This window comes from Alosa sapidissima, chromosome 6 (assembly GCF_018492685.1).
Source record: "Alosa sapidissima isolate fAloSap1 chromosome 6, fAloSap1.pri, whole genome shotgun sequence".
Taxonomy (NCBI): domain Eukaryota; kingdom Metazoa; phylum Chordata; class Actinopteri; order Clupeiformes; family Clupeidae; genus Alosa; species Alosa sapidissima.
The window spans coordinates 30163312-30185170 of record NC_055962.1 but is presented as its reverse complement, the minus strand read 5'-3'; the positions used below and the strand labels follow the sequence as shown (position 1 = coordinate 30185170).

The following is a 21859-nucleotide window of genomic DNA, read 5'->3' as shown; positions in this document are numbered from 1 at the left end:
CCATATGCTTCCATACATTTCATATGTACAGGGTAACTCTTTAAGACACCCCGCGAGGAGATGGCCCAGGAAGGCCCAGACCAAGAACCACTGTCGACCCAGTCACCATGAACAGACAGCGCATGGAGCTCACTAATCCTCTTTGCAGAAGTAATGGCCAAGAGGAAAGCTCTCTTAAGAGAAAGCCACTTCAGGTTGGTGTGAGTGAGGGGCTCAAAAGGCGGAAACGTCAGTGCCTCAAGGACGAGGTCCAGATCCCATGGTGGGACAGGAGGGCCAGCACTGCGAATCTCCGTGCTCCTCTGAGGAAACGGGAGATCAGGGAACAGCCGTCCTCTTAGGGGCCAGGCCACCAGCCGGAGCCCTGCTGGGAAGGGATGGAACAGTTTACCGTCTGCCTGGGATAGGAGGTCCCTCCGGAGAGGAAGCGACCTCCGCTCTGCTGAATCGTGACCAGACCTCCTCAACCACCTGGCGGTGGAGTCTCCACTCTCTGGTATGTGGGCCACCTCTTGACAAGATGTCGGCCACAGCATTCAAGGCCCCCGGCACATGCTCTGAGAGAGCTGAACAGGGGCTGATCCCATAGCCACAGGTCCGTCACCAGACTGCAAAGGGCTGGAGACCCCAAGCCCCCCTGTCTGTTTATATAGGCTGTAGTCACCATGCTGTTGGTCCTCACCATCACATTTTGGCCTCTTAGCCACAGTAGAAAGTGCCGGAGGGCAAGGAGAGCGGCTCTCAGCTCCAGGACATTGATGTGCTGGGATAGCCAAGGGTCCGTCCAGAGATGCCCTGACCTTCGAGAACGGCACTCCAGCCTACTGGGGATGCATCTGTAAAAGCGACCCGGCGACGAATCACTGGTCCCATGGCACTCCCCCTCTCGGTGTTGGTTGGATCTTTCCACCGGCGTAGGGCTCGGTGAAGCCTGCGGTACACAGTCACCTTGGCATGGGAGGGCCCTTGGGGGCACAGGCCTAGGCTCAACAGGCACCTCTGGACTGGGTGCATGTGAAGGAGGCCCAAGAGGCAAAGGCAGAATCTCCACTCCACTCCACCTGGGGGTGCAACGTGAAGCAACCGAGACATGCGGCGAAAGACTGCTGTCTCGCCGGTGAGAGAGTTACGATTGCCCTCCTGGAGTCCAGGGCCATGCCCAGGAAGGTGGTGATCTGGGAATGCTGGTGATCTGGGAATGCTGGAAGGTGGTGATCTGGGAATGCTGGAGTCTGCTTTTCTTGGGATTGGGGTGCCCAGTGGCTGAAAGTGGTACTAAAGTTTCACGCAGCTTCACGTCACGTAATGCGCGACTGAAGTGGCCATTTCAAAGTAATGCCCACTGTAACAGTGGAGATCAAACAATCAGTGATTACACGCCAACACAGGTGTTTTATAGTTTCGGGTTGGGGCGTGTCCGGGCGAGCCGGTATGTCTTAAAGCCTATCCACGGTCCTTAGCAGGTGGGGGGGTCATTCCCCCGTACATATGGAATATGTAACGGAGTGGGAGAGATGGTCTCGAGACGATAGAGAACGGTTTATTTTATGTTTTAGCCAATCTCAGGTGATTAGATCACCAGAAACAGGATTTGAGGTTGGTATTTAGATAGAGGTGTGAATGGCTCTAAAGGAGAAGAGTATTCTAGGAATATAAATAATATGGAAACTTCACTCATGGTTTTCTTCAGGGGGCCAATGAGGTTCGTCTGTTTGAGGACACCAGTCTGTGTCCCGTGCCTGCCTAGTGAGTCACCATCATGCCCAAGGACATCCAGCTGGCTCTTCCCATTTACAGGTGGCATGCTTAAATTCTTAAGAATATCTCTAAACTGCAAAATTGGGCTTCACTGTGAAACACAGTGATATGAAACACATAAAAAAACGGGGCTATCCGAGAGGTGGGGCTCAGTGGACACATTCTTAAACTATTTCACCCATACTGTACTTCTCCTTTTTACTTATATGATATTCCCTTATTTTGCACTTCTAGACACTCTCTCTTATTTTCCCACCTCTTCTTCATTTGTTGTGCTGTAGGGTGTTAGATATGGAAAATGACCCAAAAGGCCCACAAGCTCCTACAATACACTTCAATGCATCTGGATAGAGCAGATAATTTTATTTCAATGCAAAGGCCTCCGTCACTACATATCAGGAAACTTGTTTCTCTGTGGCCTAGACCAGTGTTTCTCAAAGTGTGGTCCGGGGACCACTGGTGGTCTGCAAGCTATCCCAAGTGGTCCGCTAGCAGACATGGTAAAATATAATATAGATGAGTTGTTTGCAATGTTGAACCAACTTGTATGTAAATCCAAACAGTTCTGCAACATGCCTACAGTATGTAAGCTACGCCAGTTTAAATCATATGAATCCTCTGACACAATAAGCAAGGTGAGTAAGCCTATTGTGTAATATATTGTTGAAGTAGGTTTACTCTTTCTTTTAGCAAGTGGTCCGTGAGGTTTTTTTTTTATTGGTTAAGTGGTCCTTGGTCTGATAAAGTTTGAGAAACACTGGCCTAGACAACAGCCAAAAGCATTTGTAAAGAAATGATTCTTTGGAGGCTTCTCTGTAATAGAGAAAGAGTAAACCGCAAGTGGCAGCTATGAGGCCTCCAGTGAACCAATGGCTGATGTGCCTGATATACTGAAAAAGTCAATGCTATGACATTTATGGGTGAGCGATTTGAAACACACAACTAGGTGCTACAGATCCTCAGTTCTGCCTCTCAGATGTCAAGTGAATCTTTCTAGGCTCACTGCATGGAAGCTAAAAACACTCTTTAGAGATGACTGTGGCACCATCGGTATGACTCTGGCGCACAAGATTGAGAATTTCCATAATCTGCCAGGTATGATGACTGCTTTTGAGCTACTTTCCTTTCTCTGTGGAAAAAAAAAATCCTAAAGAAACTGTATCTTAACCTTTGTATAGGCCTAAGAATTGCATTCACTCTACCAGCAATAAGATGAAATGAAACATCGGCAGAAATGAGATTTTTTTTTATAAATTAAAGCTAATCAAAAGCAAGTGGTCAGTCCACCATGTGCATAAGTCTATGGTGACATCATTGGTAATTATGAAAGTCCAGAAGATTAATGTTTTGATTGCAAGATTTAATTCAACCATTCAAATGTGTACACTTACATGTAACAATTGTGTGATTGCATATGGCAGAACTGCATTGGCTTAACTATGTGTCATTGGGGCAGCCGTGGCCTACTGGTTAGCGCTTCGGACTTGTAACCGGAGGGTTGCCCGTTCGAACCCCGACCAGTAGGAACAGCTGAAGTGCCCTTGAGCAAGGCACCTAACTGCACTGTGTTCACTGTGTGCTGAGTGTGTTTCACTAATTCACAGATTGGGATAAATGCTGTACTTTCTCACTTTCTTCCAGGCAGTCCTGATAGTGGTATGCTGATGCTGAAAGAGCCCAGCCTGTAGAGGGAGCCAAAGTTAATCAAACTTAGTCATCTTGAGATTGTCTAGAAAATGTCAGATATTAAGGAAGTATTGTTTGATTGTATTATTTGTTTATACCTCATTCTGTTCTGTCACCGAACAAAGAAAGATGCTAGAGGGGAAGTGGGGGCGGTTGTAGTGGGAGCACTGGGGTGACTTGTGACTAATGGCAAATGGTTTACCGGGGCCGTGTGCCAGGTAGGAGGGGCCCTGAGCAGCAGGCTACAGAGGTGTCAGGACTGGCGCTGTCATATCTTACGGAACAACGTACTGTCGCACCTAATGGAAATGTATCTCTGTTTTCTCTTTAAGTGTTCCCCATCATGGGAAGTACTGAAAAAAGAAATGACAGTAGCATCAGCAATAGTATAAACAATAGTATAAACATCCATTCCATAGGTCTCCTACACAGCCATAGAGTGTCAGAGGATATTCCTTCAACGTAGTGTGTCCATATACGGTCTCTCAAGTCATGTTTTCTCTCTAAATGTTTGCTGATGAAGAGTTAATGCACTCACACAATATCGTTTTTATGTAGGCTATATGGTCTCTTCAATTAAAATATAATAATAAAATTAAAAAAAAAGATATGCAAGTAATCAAGTCTGATGAACATGTGTGTATTCATCAATGAACAGGATAAAACCAGCATATTGAATCATTCACATCCTCAGATGAGTTTGAGAGCTAGGGCCTAATTACAGAAAAATAGGAAATCCTATCTTCCTCTGACAGAGGCATGCTATTTTGAATTTAGGACAGGGTCTGTGCCATGTGAGGGCAGCCATGGTCCACTGGTTAGCACTCTGGACTTGTGCCGGTTCGAGCCCCGACCAGTGGGCCATGGCTGAAGTGCCCTTGAGCAAGGCACCTAACCCCTCACTGCTCCCCGAGTGCCGCCGTTGAAGCAGGCAGCCGGGATTAGTGTGTGCTTCACCTCACTGTGTGTTCACTGTGTGCTGTTTGTGTTTCACTAATTCACCGATTGGGTTAAATGCAGAGACCAAATTTCCCTCACGGGATCAAAAAAGTATATATACTTATACTTATATTCTAACTTAGGATTATTGATTTGTGAAGTAAGATGGTTCTGTAATGGCCAAATTCCTATCTTAAGTGAAGATAGGATTTTTTCCTAAAGGCTGTTTGGAAACATGCTTCTGTAATACCAAAAATCCTAAATTCCATTCTATGAGAGGATTTCAGAGTTAGGAACTTTCTGTAATGAGGCCCCTGGTTACAAAAAAAATAAATAAATCACTTCAGCTGCATGAGAGAGGACTCGGGGGTACATATACGACACCTCAAAATCAACTTCAAGCTTTTTTGAAACCAGGGGTAGAACAAAGCATAAATAATTGGATTAAACATAGAATTCAGGTAAAGTATAAGGGACGTGTAGTTTAGCACATCCTCAAACACTTGGCCGTAGAGAAACTCAGCCATAACACTACCAGTGTAATATGGAACAACACATAACAAAAATACAAACACAAGTATTCCCAGCACTTTGGCAGCTTTTCTCTCAGATCGTTTGGGCATGTTCTCATTCTTGCTTCCATTTACATTGATCTGATTATTATTAGCTGCCCTGATGGCATTGGCGTGCCTCCTGGCAATAGCAAAGATTTTGATATACAATATAAACATGATGGAGCAAGGTAATGCAAACACCACCACAAAATCAATCCAAGACCAAATTTCGCTCACAGCAACAGGACATTCGCTCGGACACAATGTCAGCGAGGTCGTGAAAAAAAAGTTGCAGTAAAGAAGAGAAGAATTATACCCCACTGAAACCGCCCAGGTAAACAAAACCACGATGACAGCGAGCTTCACAGTGATTTGCTTGGTATAGAGAAAGGGATTGCTGAGAGCCAGGTATCTGTCCACTGCAATGAGAGCCACATTATGAACAGACGCTGTTGTCAATTGGAATGCAAAAAAGTTGAGAAAAGCACACATAGATGTCCCAAAGAACCAGCATGCCTCTATCATCCAGATGAATCCCAGTGGCATCACAAACAGTCCCACCATGAAATCTGCCACAGCTAAGGAAAGGATAAGCACATTAGTTGGCGTATGCAGCTGTTTGAAGTGACACACCGATATTATGACAAGCAGGTTGCCGAACACAGTTACTATAACAGCAAGTATTGCAGATATATAGAAAAACACATATTCTGGTGTAACCATTGTTTTCCCGAAGCAAGAAACACACTTGTCCTTATGGCTGTGATTGCTGAATTCAAATGTGCTTTTTCCTAGGTCTGTTCGCTCAGTAAAGAGCCCCCTAGAAAGTGAATAGGAATCCAATGGCATGATGGGACTCCTAGTGGATCAGACCTTTAGCTGTATAGTATTTATACTCTTTTAAACAGGCACTCTCACTCTCCCGCCCCATTTTTTTTATTTCTTTCTTGTAAGCTCTGATGATGTATGGTACCATCATGCATTGTAATCTGAGGTTTGAAAACAGGTTTAGGCTTGCTCTTATGAGACTGGGTCATTTAGTGGCTATCGAATTACGCCAGCGAATAAGATTAACGTTAGGCGTACAGGTTACAATGACAGGCCCATTCAATTTCCCTTACACCACTGAGTGAACCATTCAACATTACATCTGTAGCTGTATTTGACAGAGTGAAATAAAGCTTACTATAGCATACAAGTTGTTTTATGTTTTGTTTTTTAAGCACAGCTAACAATGAAGGCCTGTACCCAGGTCTGTGTGGGGTACTGCTCTAGCAAGGCCTAATACTGGCCAGTAGGCAGGCCCAATAAAACAGTTTTGGAATGCCTAGGATCAGCCAAACCTGCACACAATAGTCAGTTATCAGTGTATGATAGTCTGTCAATGGTTATGTTGTTGATGAGAATTAATGTACTGTGAAAATAAGCATCTGCTAGATCAGTGGTTACAAACCAATCATCTGTCCATTCACTGCAGCCTGTAAGGGTCGGCATGATCAGGTGACAAGGAATTTTTTTTAAGACAGCTGATCCGACCTAGGAGGTCTGAGACCGGCATCAACTAATCCTCTTCAGAGTCAAAAGCTACATCAACTGGGCATCAGGCTAGCTGGAGAAACCAACAAAACTCATTGGACAGCAGCAAGGGACACAGACCTGCGTGTCTCACGTCCTGGCAGTGTGCATTGGGAAGAAGAAGGCTGAACCTGAGGTCCTAGGGCTTCACAGTATGGACAAACCAAAAGGACATAGCAATGAGCACCAAGTCTGGGCAATGAGGACCAATGTTCTGGCTTTAGACAAGACACACACAGCATGTGGATGAATTTGTGTAGGCCACTTGTGCTGCTGCTGCCATATCCTGTTTACTGGTTCTAATTTCAGAACGCTTTACCTGTTAGGGTTCTTTTTTCTAGAGTGGATAAAGGCGCAATAAGATAGAATTTGATGAGTGGACAATGTCCACTGGAAATCGGTGATGGCATGAATGGCATTTTAAGAGAGATGCCTTTACAATGCCTCTTACCGCTACTTACAATAGAGTTAAAGATCATTATGACTTAAAGGGAATGCTTTATTAAAGTCTCTGCATAGATAGGTCATTTGTTACTGCATTTGGCATCAGAATCAGGGCTTTGAACCGGTTCAAGGAACGAAAACAAAAACCGGGAACTTTTTGTATTTTACAGGGAAGAGGAATGAAACCGGAAACGTTATTATTTTTTATGTTCTGGAACAGGAACACTTATTTAAAAATAATGGTAACCGGTTAATACGTTCCTCAAAGTTTTCGTTGCCTAATTAACTAAAAAAAAAAAAGTAATTATTTTCCTGCGCACATTTGTGGCCGCTTTATTTGTTGACCCTAGGTATAGGCTATTTTTGACAGATAATCAGGCTGAGATGGCGAAATTACACCTGTGCCGCACTTGGGACATGATCTAAAACCTGTCCGCCGCCCCCAACACAGACAGCGTAGCTGAGCGTTCATCATCTTCATCTGAAGATGATGATGAAATTGAGAAGCTGCTGGTGGCTAAAGAAAGAGAAACCACTGTCATACAAAGGGGACGAGTTCCCATTGCATCGTTGTTAGATGCCTATTGCAGAGAAGCGCGTTTAAAGCGCACCGAGAATGTTCTTCGTTATTGGGCGTCCATGGCCGCTTCAAATGCAGATATGCACAAACTCGCAATGTCCGTCATAACGCTCCCCGTGACCCAAGTCAGCGTGGAGCGCGCATTTTCATCTTTGAAGTTTATTCTTTCTCTGCTTAGGTCGTCCCTGAATGACAAAATTCTGGAGGATATTCTTTTCATCCGCTTGAATAAACAGTTTGGAATGTAGGCTGACCCATTTGCACTTCTGTCTTTCTTGGTTAATTAACGTCAGATATGGGGAGTAATCTGCTTTTGTGACTGCATGATTTCTTTTATTTTTATTATTATTGGCTGTTAGGCATATTTTTTGCATCGTGGAAGGCAATTTACTCTCGTTAGGCCTAATGTCAGTTACAAATCTTTGTTTTTTTGTTGTTTGTTTAAAAATGCCAGGTTGGTATAGGCATTTTTTTAGTTTTTGCGAACTGTTAAATGTGAGCCACTGTTATTACAGGCTATAATTAGTAGGCTATGTTTGTTGATAAACAATAGGCCCTACCTGATGAAACAGGCCTAATTGCAAGTAGGCCTAAGCAAGACAAAACAAAAGACTTGTTACGGTATGAGTAGGCCTACTGGACCTACTCGGCCTTTCCCCCGACAGTTGGAATTTGTTGTTGCCCGAGTGGCATAACCACGTGTCTTAATAATGTGGTTACGTTTGTGTGGAAATTTTCTCTTTTAACAATAAACTACACATTTGAAATAATTGTAGGCCTATTTAATTATTATTATTTAATAATGGTTGTAATATTATTACATTTGGTTTAAGCTGGATGAGAAAGATGTGACATAATTCTAAAGCATTAAACAGCTGACAGGAACGAAATTAACCGTTCCGGGAACAGTATTTTTTTGTTTTAACCGGTTCGGGAACGTCAATTTATTGGTGGAACTCATAACCGGAAACGTTATAATTCCGTTTCTGTTCGGAACGAACCGATTGAAAAAATCGGTTCAAAGCTCTGATTACAACACCTCATTTTTACTTTTTTGTGTTTAACTAGGTGGCGCTATATATGAAATGAGTGGTTATGGAATGGGTTGACATGGCCCCTTGTGATCAACATACAAAAAAATGGTCCTCCTAAACCCTACGGTTCTCGACATATTCACAGAAAACTGTGTCTGCCCTACCCAAGTTTCGTGTACCCCAGTCTTTCAGTGTCCTGGGAATCCTTGACGGAAATTTGGACATGCGAAAAAGAAAAAAAAAAAGAAAAAAATCTGACTAAACCTATATGACCGCCGCTTCGCTGCGCGGCGGTCATAATAATCAGCAAATAAACTTCACTAAACTCACCAAGACATGCTAATTCTAGAATGGTGCCCTGTGAGTATCATATGTCCCTTTATCTGATAGTCTGCTGCTCTTGCCAACTGCTGAGTTGCAGATTGGACATTGAGGTCAGCGCTCTCAACGTTGGCCTCTATGCTGTCTGGGAAACCACAAAGAAGGAAGTGGAAGAACCAGTGTGATTAGTCTGCCATTGTCCTACAAGAAATGTGGTTGAATCCCAATCAGGGAACAGCAACCTATGAAGTGGCGTCCTACAATGAATCGCAAGGCCTCAGAGCTTCGGGCAGGCTTGTTTCAGCCGTTAACTCAACATGTTTGAGGGTTGACACTTTTCAAGTGTCTGTGAGGCTTAAAGACAATGTCCTGTCATTACTGTATGTGATAGATAATAAAGCTTGTTTGAATCCGTTGAAATCTTAGAATTTAAGCACACACCATAAAGATATGCAGGTTTTTGTAGAATCCCATTTACAACGTAAACTGATATTTATTTTTTCCATTTCCTGTGTAGGCCTGTAAGGATGCCATATTATTTGACTTATTTGCCATATTAGTATTTCTTTTTATTATATCTTTATTTTATATGGCATAAACACAACACATTAAGCACTTACATCATGTTCTGACAGCATGTTTTGTCAGTTAGTATTATTATACTATTATGGTCTGTCATCTCAATGGTACTCATTAGCCATGTGAGCTCTTTAGTGATCTTCACACCTTTAATTGGTCTTTGAGCGGTGTTGACACCCAAGAGCGGGTTTGCAACTCTCTTTAGGTGTCAGGGTCTCCAACCTTTGGGCCAAAATGTAAACTATGGAATGCTGAAATGTACAGTACTATTGTACTGTACATTATGCTTTGTAATTGTGAACTTATTGCTGTAGGCTATCATCATCATCATAACTATTCCACCTGTGTGTGCAAAACAGTTTTGGCTGCAGCACAAATATTTTCATCCATAGATAAAAATAAGCAAATTTGTCCTCTGAATTTCTTCTGAAAGTGCACCAGATTGATGCATTTAAATGTTAAAATATACAATTTCGTACGGGGGAGCATGCCTAGGGGGGCTTGGGTCCCAGTGCAGTTTAGGTGACACCCCTGGTACAAATCAATATGGGGGCTACAGACATGCCAACCTGCAAAAATTAATTTCAGGGAGATATCATGAAGCCCCCCCTCCCAAAAAAAAAAAAAAAAAAACTTTAGCCTACTTAGATACTAAGATACAGATTTTAATCTGATATTAAAATATGTTTGTTCAATAATGTATAGTCAGTAGTCTACACCAAATAAGGAAGGCCTATAGATAGAAATTGTGAAAATAATATATAGATTTTGGTAGTTTGGTCTTTTCATATAGCCTTGCCAACTAGCCATCTAGTATAGGCCTGAATAATATGCACATGAATTGACACTAGTTAAACTCACCTCAACATGTTTTTTGCAATCATTTAACCCGCCATGGGCAATGCTAAAGTCACTGTTACAAACAGTGCAGCGTGCAAGACTAGGCCTATCATTATTTTTTACTCTTATGATTATGGGTCCTGCATGTTCCTTTTTTGAAACTCTGCCTTAGATAGATAGATAGATAGATAGATAGATAGATAGATACTTTATTGATCCCCAGGGGAAATTCAAGGTCTCAGCAGCAGCATACATACAACACAAACACATTCTTTAACAGCAGAAAGAGTAATTAAAGTGTAACGCCCTTTACCTGTAGTTTCACTTAAGGTAAAGGCCTGAGTTCTGTTACGGTGGATCTCTCCTTACTTTTTTGTGTCACTACTTTTAACGCTTAGTTAAATCAAATTTCCAAGTATGACCATTTCTGAACAATTAATAAATATCCCCTCATCAAGACAAATACCACAGTTTTAATGCCAAATGCTGTTAATTTATTTCTACTAACAAAGGTAAGGATATGGGAAAGTTATAAATAACAATAAATATATAAATGTGAAATATAAATGCTGTATGTTTAACAATGAATATATAAATTATGTATAGCTAATGTACAATCAGTTGCCAACTGCCTAGATAGTATGAATAATACCAGGATATAAAAACAATCAATAAATACAATATAAAACCTGTGGCTTGACGAACTTGACCAGCAAGTGTAATAGATGTAAACACACTTCTGTAAAATATCTTTAGCACAGCGGAGTTAGAAGGTTTAGTTTATAAATAACACAATATGATTAAGCAAGGTTAGGTTTAGAAGTACTACAGTATGATTAAATAAGTATACGTTTAGAAATATTAAAGTATGAATTGATAGGCTAAGTTTAGGTTTAGAAGAACTGCAGTATGATTAAATAGGTTTATGTTTAGAAAGAGTGAAGTATGAATAGATAGCCTAAGTTTAGGTTTAGAAACACTAAAGTATGAGTAATAGTATAAATACTATATTAAACGACCCATAAGGTTGTCAATTCAATGCTAAACCCCTTAGCCTGGCTTAAGGCCAGACAACGGCAACCAATTTGAACATCACATAAGACAACAACAATGTGGGCCCACACATACACTCTCTCTTTTACACACACACACAATACCGCACGGTATCGAGGAGTTATCGTTGCAGGCCTGTTAATGGCCTGTTAATGGCCACTTATCTCACACACGACTATAGCCATTAACTGATGAGACTTTTGTCTGTACACTATTACAAGCAAACTCATTACACACAGTTCCCGAATAGACAACTGGCATACCAAAACAAAATAGCTTATTTACAAAATTATCTCTCACATCTGGATCCTTTCACCTGTAGTCAGCCTGACTAACGTTACTCCCAGCGCGTCTTATTATTTCAACGCTCGTGCACTACTCAAAAAACCCGGAGACCCCTGTATGAACTGTGATTGGCTGTAAGGCAGTCTTAATGTTCTGTGGGTTAGAGTGCCTACAAATAAACTCTTGAAAGTTCTCAACAACTATTATATTGAATGTAGTTTTACATATTTAAGTATTAGCATATTTATTAACTTATCTATTTATCTATTTAACTTTATATCCTAATATTTATTTTCCCTGTGGGTTACACCAGTATATAATATAAAAACACAACTAAGCAGTAAGGACAGTAGAAGATAAAGAATATGCTAAATATACTTGCCTTGACGCTCCTGTTCCTGGATACACTGAACTGATTAAGTTAAGAGATAAAAAGCCCGCCTACACTGAAAACTGATTGGTTGATTTAGCGAAACAGGCCAATTCCGGGAGATTTTATCTAATTTGTGGGTGTCAGGGAGCCGCTATCAATATGCGGGAGACTCCCGGAACTTCCGGGAGACTTGGGATGTCTGGGGCTATTTTGTCTGACAGGGGTGACCAAGAAACGAACAATTCTTGTAAAAAGTATCGCTACACCACAACACTCATTTTTCACCATTGCACCGACAGTGGATTTCAGAGTTCCCCCACCTGCCAAATCCCACTTTAACCACTGACTGTAAAGAGTGTGCTAGTCACCCGGAAGATTGTAGTCTTTAGCGTTAACATTTTAACACTCTCTGGTTCGTAAAAATCTCTATGAGAAAATTAATGGAGTTTTTGCCAATACGGTTCAAATAAGGTATGAGCAAAGCAATGGCCGTCGAAAACCTTGGCGTTCAGTTTGATGAGTTAAAATGTATTTCTTATTCGGTATTTTGTCATAAACTGTAGTCTTGTTTCGTAAATGTTGCTACCAAAATGCTAAAGCAAAAATGAAGTGGACTACAGCGCACTGCTTGCCTGGTGTAACCAGCAGGATGGTTGAGAGGTATCCATGGTTACAGATGACTCTTCACCAAAAATTTTAGAGCGGAGCGGAGCATTTAATGTGTGCAGCAAAATGTTGCAGATGTTTTATCAGTGTTGTGGAAAGTGCAATTTTCTTTTCTGCCATCTGTTGGGGCAGTACCATTACAGCCAGGGACACTAAAAAACCGAATAAGATCACAATGAAGGAGGAGCAACCCTGGAGTTGCTGGTGGAGAGAAGGATGCTGCACAAACTTAAATATATTGGACAATGGCTCACATCCTACACAACTTACTACACCAACTAAGCTGTAAGAAAGACATATAGAGAAATACTTTTTTACCCACTGCAACAGCACTTCTTAAGGACTTCCCCCTGAGCAGAGAGGGAGGAATAACATTTTTAGAATAATTTATGTATGTATGTATGTATGTATGTATGTATGTATGTATATGTGAACGATGTTTGTATGGCTACTGAAACATAATTTCCCTTTGTGGATAAATAAAGTATATCTATATATCTACTGTATATCTAATGAGGCCCCTGGTTGTTACACCCAAGAACAGCAAAAAAATCACTTCAGCTGCATGAAAGAGGACTCGGGGGTACATATACGACACCTCAAAGTCAACTTCACGCTATTTTGAAACCAGGGGTAGAACAAAGCATAAATAATTGGATTAAACATGGAATTCAGGTAAAGTATAAGGGACATATACTTTAGCACAATCTCAAACACTTGGCCGTTGATAAACCTAGCCATGACACTAGCAGTGAAATATGGAACAACACATAACAAAAATACAAACACAAGTATTCCCAGCACTCTGGCAGCTTTTCTCTCAGATCGTTTGGGCATGTTCTCATTCTTGCTTCCATTTACATTGATCTGATTACCATTAGCTGCCCTGATGGCATTGGCGTGCTTCCTGGCAATGGCAAAGATTTTGAGATACAATATAATCATGATGGAGCAAGGTAATGCAAACACCACCACAAAATCAACCAAAGACCAAATTTTGCTGAAAGCAATGGGACACTCGCTCGGACACAGTGTCAGCAAGGTCGTGAAAATCCCATTGCAGTAAAGAATAGAAACATTATACCCCACTGAAACCGCCCAGGTAAACAAGACCACACTGACAGTGAAATTCACAGTGATTTGCTTGGTATAGAGAAAGGGATTGTTCAGAGCCAGGTATCTGTCCACTGCAATTAGAGCCACATTATGAACAGACGCTGCTGTCAACAGGAATGCAAAAAAGTTGAAAAAAGCACAAATATATGTCCCAAAGAGCCAGCATGCCTCCACCAGCCAGATGAATCCCAGTGGCATCACAAACAGTCCCACCATGAAATCTGCCACAGCTAAGGAAAGGATAAGCACATTAGTTGGCGTATGCAGCTGTTTGAAGTGACACACCGATATTATGACAAGCAGGTTGCCAAGCACAGTTACTATAACAGCAAGTATTACAGATATATAGAAAAACACATATTCTGGTGTAACCATTGTTCTCCTGAAGCAAGAAACACACTTATCCTTATGGCTGTGATTGCTGAATTCAAATGTGCTTTTTCCTAGGTCTGTTCGCTCAGTAAAGAGCCCCCTTAGTGAATAGGAATCCAATGGCATGATGGGACTCCTAGTGGATCAGACCTTTAGCTGTATAGTTTTTATACTCTTTTAAACAGGCCTTCTCACTCTCCCGCCCCATTTTTTATTTCTTTCTTGTAAGCTCTGATGATGTATGGTACCATCATGTACCACCACGCATTGTAATCTGAGGTTTTAAAACAGGTTTAGGCTTGCTCTTATGAGATTGGGTAATTTAATGGCTATCGAATTACGCCAGCGAATATGATTAACATTAGGCGTACAGGTTACAATGACAGGCCCATTCAATTTCCCTAACACCACTGAGTTAACCATTCAACATTACATCTGTAGCTGTATTTGACAGAGTGAAATAAAGCTTACTATAGCATACAAGTTGTTTTATGTTTTGTTTTTAAGCACAGCTAACAATGAAGGCCTGTACCCAGGTCTGTGTGGGGTAGTGGCACGGGCCAGTAGTTCAGATTTCAGTGGCAGGTCCGTTTTTTCATGGCTGCGTGACCACACACACACACACACACACAGACAAAAACTGCTCTAGCAAGGCCCAATACTGGCCAGTAGGCAGGCCCAATAAAACAGTTTTGGAATGCCTAGGATCAGCCAAACCTGCACACAATAGTCAGTAACCAGTGTATGATAGTCTGTCAATGGTTATGTTGTTGATGAGAATTAATGTACTGTGAAAATAAGCTTCTGCTAGATCAGTGGTTACAAACCAATCATCTGTCCATTCACTGCAGCCTGTAAGGGTCGGCATGATCAGGTGACAGGGATTTTTTTTAAGATAGCTGATCCGACCTAGGAGGTTCTGAGACCGGCACCAACTAATCCTCTCCAGAGTCAAAAGCTACATCAACTGGGCATCAGGCTAGCTGGAGAAACCAACAAAACTCACTGGACAGCAGCAAGGGACACAGACCTGCGTGTCTCACGTCCTGGCAGTGTGCATTGGGAAGAAGAAGGCTGAACCTGAGGTCATAGGGCTTCACAGTATGGACAAACCATACTGCAGCTGACGGGTAAAGGCCTCATCCCTTTAGGGACGCCCAAATGATGACACCAATAATTACAGCCACAATCACCAAAATGACTATCAGAACACAAATCTTCTTCCTCAAAAATGAGTGTTGAGTATACCATAATTCACACACAAATACTGTGGGTGTAGATAGATAGATGATAGATACTTTATTGATCCTCAAGGGGAAATTCAAGGGTCTCAGTAGCATACAGACATCACACACAACATGCATTTACCGCAGAAATGGTAAACATAAGTATAAGTATAAACATATAAATAAACTCCACTGTACAATAAAGACAGTAGAAGATAAGAAAGATAAAACTAACAAAACTAAATACTAAATACACTATATAAATTAAATTAAGAAAGTCCAATGTGCTTGAGGGTGATCAAGCATAAGACGCTTGTAGTGACAGGGCCGGGACTGGTAAGGTGCTAAAGGGAGTGAGTGTCATGGTGAAGGTGCAAACAGTAGTCCAACCATAGTCCTTAGTTATGTGTGCCTGGCAAGGTGCTCAAGAGAGTGAGTGTCATGGTGAAGGTGCAAAAAGTAGTCCAATATTAGTCCAACAGTGCAACAGTGCAAGAGTAAGGTCTAGAGACCAGCATAAATAATATGGACAAATAGGAGAGTAAAGTATAATGTAGACAAGGTAAAATAAAAAACTATTTCAGTGCAAGAACAGGTTGAGGTAATAGGGTTATAGCCATTCATTCATTCATTCAGTATTGTAGTAGAAGCCTGACTGCAGCCATATCTGTAAGACTCAATATGTCCATTTCTTTCCACAAAACTTTTAAAAAGTTGCTGAGTTAGGGTGGTGGTACCGTAGAGGTTAAGGAGCTGGGCTAACATGCAGTAGCCTAGCCTGAAAAGTTGTGGCTTCAGTTGCCACCTTTGTGCCCTTGAGCAAGACACTAAACCCAAAGTTGCTCTGGAGTGAATGTAGTCCCTTGTAATATACTGTAATTTGATAAGAAAGTTTGGATGGCCAGTTGGCCATTTTGGATGAAAAGTGTCTGCTAAATGAATAAATGTAAATGTTCTAAGTTTCTAGGGTGAGCAGGGGGGCCCTTTTCATGTTTTCATCTGATTTATACTATCCAACCGATTGCGGCTGCCAAACCCTTCTGTAATTACTTTACTTAATAGCGTGATTGTTGTGAAAAAGTTATTATCCTTGCTCGCTAAAGCTAACTATGGTTAGCCACTGCTTGCCTTGTGACGCACAGCTAGGAGACAGCGCGGAAGACAGTTTATAGCAGGTAGCAGAGGCATAGCAAATCATATTTTAGCGATATAGCAGATCTAAAGCCCTCACGGAGACATCATACACACTGATTTTATTAAAAGGATATGAACGTGGGGACTCACAAGCAATTACTCAACTATTAGATTAATAAAGTATCTATCTATCTACCTATTTATTAGGGGGCATAATTTTTTATGATTCCCGAAACCCCGTTCATTTACGCATAGGGATTTTTCTTTACAAACTGGAACATGCAAAAATGCTAATTGAACGCATACAAAATGACGGTAGTGTCTACCACACTCTATAGTTTAACTCGGCAGACACTCCCCACTGCCCCCTTGCACTGTTTATTTCTGATGATTCATGATGTATTCCTCAAGGATCATAGAAAAACAAGACTAGAGATCACACTCAAAAGGTAGACTTAAAAAAAATGAGTATATCATCAAATAGTGATTTATTGACCTCTCCATACCCCATATAAGTGCAAGAGCAAACGTTTTGGGTGACCCCATCCTCAGTGCAAGTTACATCAACGGAGTTCACAGACTTGACATAATTTACTGGGCAAGTGGCAAATTTAAATGGACCAATCACAATTCCAGTTCACAAACAATCAATCAATCAATCAACCACCATCTTGAGCTAAGAATTAAATAATCATACAAAGCAGAAAAAACATTTCATCATATTTCTTAGGTTACATACATGTTTAAGAAGCATCAATACCAGTGTGCAAAAGAAACACAGAAGATTACAAAGAAATGTCTGTACTACAATGACTATGATTTAATTAGTCTGATTAACCTGATTAACCCCCCCCACACACACACAGAAGCACACATACACAAAAACAAACACACACTATGCACACACTCATTTACACAAAAATAGGGGGTAGAGTAGGAAATGTAGACAAATTGACAAGCGTGATTTTTGCAAAGATGTGCAGGACTGGGCAGCGGTCACCGCTCTCTACATCTAGTTGATTACCTGACTGAGAGAACACAGGTTGTGAGACTGAAGTCATGTCGGTCACCCGCAGAAGTTCTCAGATGATTCTGCAGTTGTGGGGTGTGTCAGTGATGATGAGGAGACGGAGTACAGGGAACTGGTGGACCGCTTTGTGACATGGTGCAGGAGCAACCACCTTGTCTTGAATGTGGCTAAGACAAGTGAAATGGTGGTGGACTTTAGGAGGGCCAGGCCTGAGCTAAATACCATTTCAAATCTGGGTGAGGAAGAAGAAATTGTAGAAAAGTACTAATATTTGGGGGTTCTTATAGACAATAAACTGTATTGGAGATACAACACTGAGGCTGTATACAAGAAGGGTCAGAGCAGACTCTATTTCTTGAGAAAGCTCAGGTCATTTAATGTGTGCAGCAAAATGTTGCAGATGTTTTATCAGTGTTGTGGAAAGTGCAATTTTCTTTTCTGCTATCTGTTGGGGCAGTACCATTACAGTCAGGGACACTAAAAAACCGAATAAGATCACAATGAAGGAGGAGCAACCCTGGAGTTGCTGGTGGAGAGAAGGATGCTGCACAAACTTAAATATATTGGACAATGGCTCACATCCTACACAACTTACTACACCAACTAAGCTGTAAGAAAGACAGATAGAGAAATACTTTTTTACCCACTGCAACAGCACTTTTTAAGGACTTCCCCCTGAGCAGAGAGGGAGGAATAACATTTTTAGAATAATTTATGTATGTATGTATGTATGTATGTATGTATATGTGAACGATGTTTGTATGGCTACTGAAACATAATTTCCCTTTGTGGATGAATAAAGTATATCTATCTATCTACTGTATATCTAATGACGCCCAACCAACCAAGAACAGAAAAAAAAAATCACTTCAGCTGCATGAAAGAGGACTCGGGGGTACATATACGACACCTCAAAGTCAACTTCATGCTATTTTGAAACCATGGGTAGAAAAAAGCATAAATAACTGGATTAAACAAAGAATTCAGGTAAACCATACTGATTGTGCAGTTTAGCGCAATCTCTAACACTTGGCCGTTGATAAACCTAGCCATGACACTAGCAGTGAAATATGGAACAACACATAACAAAAATACAAACACAAGTATTCCCAGCACTTTGGCAGCTTTTCTCTCAGATCGTTTGGGCATGTTCTCATTCTTGCTTCCATTTACATTGATCTGATTATTATTAGCTGCCCTGATGGCATTTGCGTGCTTCCTGGCAATGGCAAAGATTTTGATATACAATATAAACATGATGGAGCAAGGTAATGCAAACACCACCACAAAATCAACCCAAGACCAAATTTTGCTCACAGCAACAGGACATTCGCTCGGACACAGTGCCTGCGAGGTCATGAAAAACCCATTGCAGTAAAGAACAGAAGAATTATACCCCACTGAAACCGCCCAGGTAAACAAGACCACACTGACAGTGAAATTCACAGTGATTTGCTTGGTATAGAGAAAGGGATTGTTCAGAGAAAGGTATCTGTCCACTGCAATGAGAGCCACATTATGAACAGACGCTGTTGTCAACAGGAATGCAAAAAAGTTGAAAAAAGCACAAATATATGTCCCAAAGAGCCAGCATGCCTCCACCAGCCAGATGAATCCCAGTGGCATCACAAACAGTCCCACCATGAAATCTGCCACAGCTAAGGAAAGGATAAGCACATTAGTTGGCGTATGCAGCTGTTTGAAGTGACACACCGATATTATGACAAGCAGGTTGCCGAACACAGTTACTATAACAGCAAGTATTACAGATATATAAAAAAACACATATTCTGGTGTAACCATTGTTCTCCTGAAGCAAGAAACACACTTGTCCTTATGGCTGTGATTGCTGAATTCAAATGTGCTTTTTCCTAGGTCTGTTTGCTCAGTAATGAGCCCCCTAGAAAGTGAATAGGAATCCAATGGCATGATGGGACTCCTAGTGGATCAGACCTTTAGCTGTATAGTATTTATACTCTTTTAAACAGGCCTTCTCACTCTCCCGCCCCATTTTTTTTTTCTTTCTTGTAAGCTCTGATGATGTATGGTACCATCATGCATTGTAATCTGAGGTTTGAAAACAGGTTTAGGCTTGCTCTTATGAGACTGGGTCATTTAGTGGCTATCGAATTACGCCAGCGAATAAGATTAACGTTAGGCGTACAGGTTACAATGACAGGCCCATTCAATTTCCCTTACACCACTGAGTTAACCATTCAACATTACATCTGTAGCTGTATTTGACAGAGTGAAATAAAGCTTACTATAGCATACAAGTTTTTTTATGTTTTGTTTTTTAAGCACAGCTAACAATGAAGGCCTGTACCCAGGTCTGTGTGGGGTACTGCTCTGCGTGATCTGCGTGTCTCACGTCCTGGCAGTGTGCATTGGGAAGAAGAAGGCTGAACCTGAGGTCCTAGGGCTTCACAGTATGGACAAACCAAAAGGACATAGCAATGAGCACCAAGTCTGGGCATGTTCTGGCTTTAGACACACACAGCATGTGGATGAATTTGTGTAGGCCACTTGTGCTGCTGCTGCCATATCCTGTTTACTGGTTCTAATTTCAGAACGCTTTACCTGTTAGGGTTCTTCTTTTCTAGAGTGGATAAAGGCGCAACAAGATAGAATTTGAATGAATCTCTCAGTATAGTGTTTAATTTACAATGTTGATGAGTGGACATTGGTGATGGCATGAATGGCATTTTTAGAGGGAGAGCAGCTTCACAGAAGAGAACTTCTGACGGTAAATTTGAAGAAAAGTTGGTAAACCACCCTTCTTACCTAATTTGAGGGTGCTGATTCTGAATATTTTGTTTACCAAGTTCAATTCTGAGTTCTAAGCTGCATAATCAGCATTTTAATGTACTCGGAAATTCTAATCAAAACACAACCATATTTTTATTGCTAACATAGTGAGTCACTCGTGGTGCATTTCATCACAATAACAAATTGCACAGATAACCTTCAACTCAGAATATATCCTATAGTACATATGAACTTAGATAGCGGCAATAAGCCTAATGCAGAACTGCATCTACCGTCAGCAACAACCGTCAAGTAAAAAACATTTTACTTCTAGTAACACTGGATTTGGTATGTGTGCTTGCCTCCATACTAGAGCTTGATAATGTGCTCTTCTAATATGCCATTGAGCAGCATCACTTGTTGGTGGTAGAGCCTCCGATCCTCGACATCTAGAAAACAGAGTGGCTCTGGCATAGTTATCACGATACCAAAATTATGACTTCGATACAATACCTGCCATAAATATCTTGATACTCGATACTGAAGCGATATCCAAATCCTAAAATATCTGGAAAAGAAAGGATGCAGGCCTCCTCCAAGTGTATTGTCATTTGTGTTTAATTTGGTGCACTTTTGGTCAATTCTGGGTTTCAAACTTCTAAACTTCCTACATAATTATTATTTTTGTAGTCAGTAAAATAGAAGTTTGTGTGTGAAGTCCTTTATTGTTTATTATAGCTCATTTATATTGTGTGATGTTTTGGCAATAAATTACCTTTAAAGCTACCTTGTGTAAGAACTTCTCCCATCTAGCGGTGAAATTCTATATGACAACCAACTGAATATTACCAAAGTCCTTTTAGGCCAAGTCCCTCCACTCGGCGGCCATATACCAACGTTTTATGGGCACTCATCGGGCACAGTCTTTGGGTCGAACTGCGCGTGCGCAAGGCTTCACGACACCAATCTTGCTCCAGCGGCGAGATTACAACACATGATTGGCACGATGTCTTCACAACACACCATATGATTGGCTCAATGTATTCACATCACACCACATGATTGGCTCAATGTATTCACATGTCGACGTTTTGCCGAGGAAGGGGTGGGATATGTGTAGACAACGGCCATATTGGCGTGACAAACTAGCCCCATGCATTTCTATGGAGTATTTTTTGAGTGCTGTGTCTCCACATTAGAAAGTCTCTGATATTACTTTCTAGCCCCTCCCATTCCAAGCGCATTTTAACTCCTACAGTGGCCGTTTCATGCCAAGATTACCATGGCTTCCAGTACTAGGACTTCGTCCAGTGTTCCTTCCAGTGATGAGGTTACTTTAGAAAACAATTACACATTGCATTTAGTTATATAGCCAGTAAACATGTTGGGTATGACCTCTATGTAAAGTGAATAGCCTAATAGTTTTATGTTTTCGTTATTTTGGTAGGCTACTATTTCATTGCTAGCATCAGCTATCAGGTTCCCAAACGAATGCATACTAATGTTAGTACAGTATCAGTGCTATCGTTATTCAGTATGTGCGAGA

General features: G+C 41.2%; 3 protein-coding genes across 3 annotated transcripts; all 3 read right to left on the bottom strand.

The window, feature by feature from the left end:
• Positions 1-4721: 4721 nt before the first annotated feature.
• Positions 4722-6991, bottom strand: LOC121711778 (trace amine-associated receptor 13c-like). Its single transcript, XM_042095616.1, has 2 exons — positions 6964-6991; positions 4722-5605 (listed from the first exon to the last, which is right to left on the bottom strand). The coding sequence occupies exons 1-2, from the start codon at positions 6989-6991 to the stop codon at positions 4722-4724; spliced, it is 912 nt and encodes a 303-aa protein (XP_041951550.1).
• A 6248-nt stretch (positions 6992-13239) lies between these two features.
• On the bottom strand, positions 13240-14178 carry LOC121711882 (trace amine-associated receptor 13c-like). The gene has a single exon (XM_042095745.1). It carries the CDS (start codon positions 14176-14178, stop codon positions 13240-13242), a length of 939 nt encoding a protein of 312 aa, XP_041951679.1.
• A 4251-nt stretch (positions 14179-18429) lies between these two features.
• On the bottom strand, positions 18430-19818 carry LOC121711881 (trace amine-associated receptor 13c-like). The gene has a single exon (XM_042095744.1). It carries the CDS (start codon positions 19492-19494, stop codon positions 18430-18432), a length of 1065 nt encoding a protein of 354 aa, XP_041951678.1. The 5' UTR covers positions 19495-19818.
• Positions 19819-21859: the final 2041 nt, after the last annotated feature.

Coding starts and splice junctions, on each gene's coding strand:
- LOC121711778 (XM_042095616.1), bottom strand. CDS start 6,991: ATGATCTTTAACTCTATTGTAAGTAGCG. Junction 5,606..6,963: donor TAACTCTATTGTAAGTAGCG/GTAAGAGGCATT, acceptor TTGCTGTTATAG/TAACTGTGTTCGGCAACCTG.
- LOC121711881 (XM_042095744.1), bottom strand. CDS start 19,494: ATGCCATTGGATTCCTATTCACTTTCTAGGGGGCTCATTACTGAGCAA.
- LOC121711882 (XM_042095745.1), bottom strand. CDS start 14,178: ATGGTTACACCAGAATATGTGTTTTTCTATATATCTGTAATACTTGCT.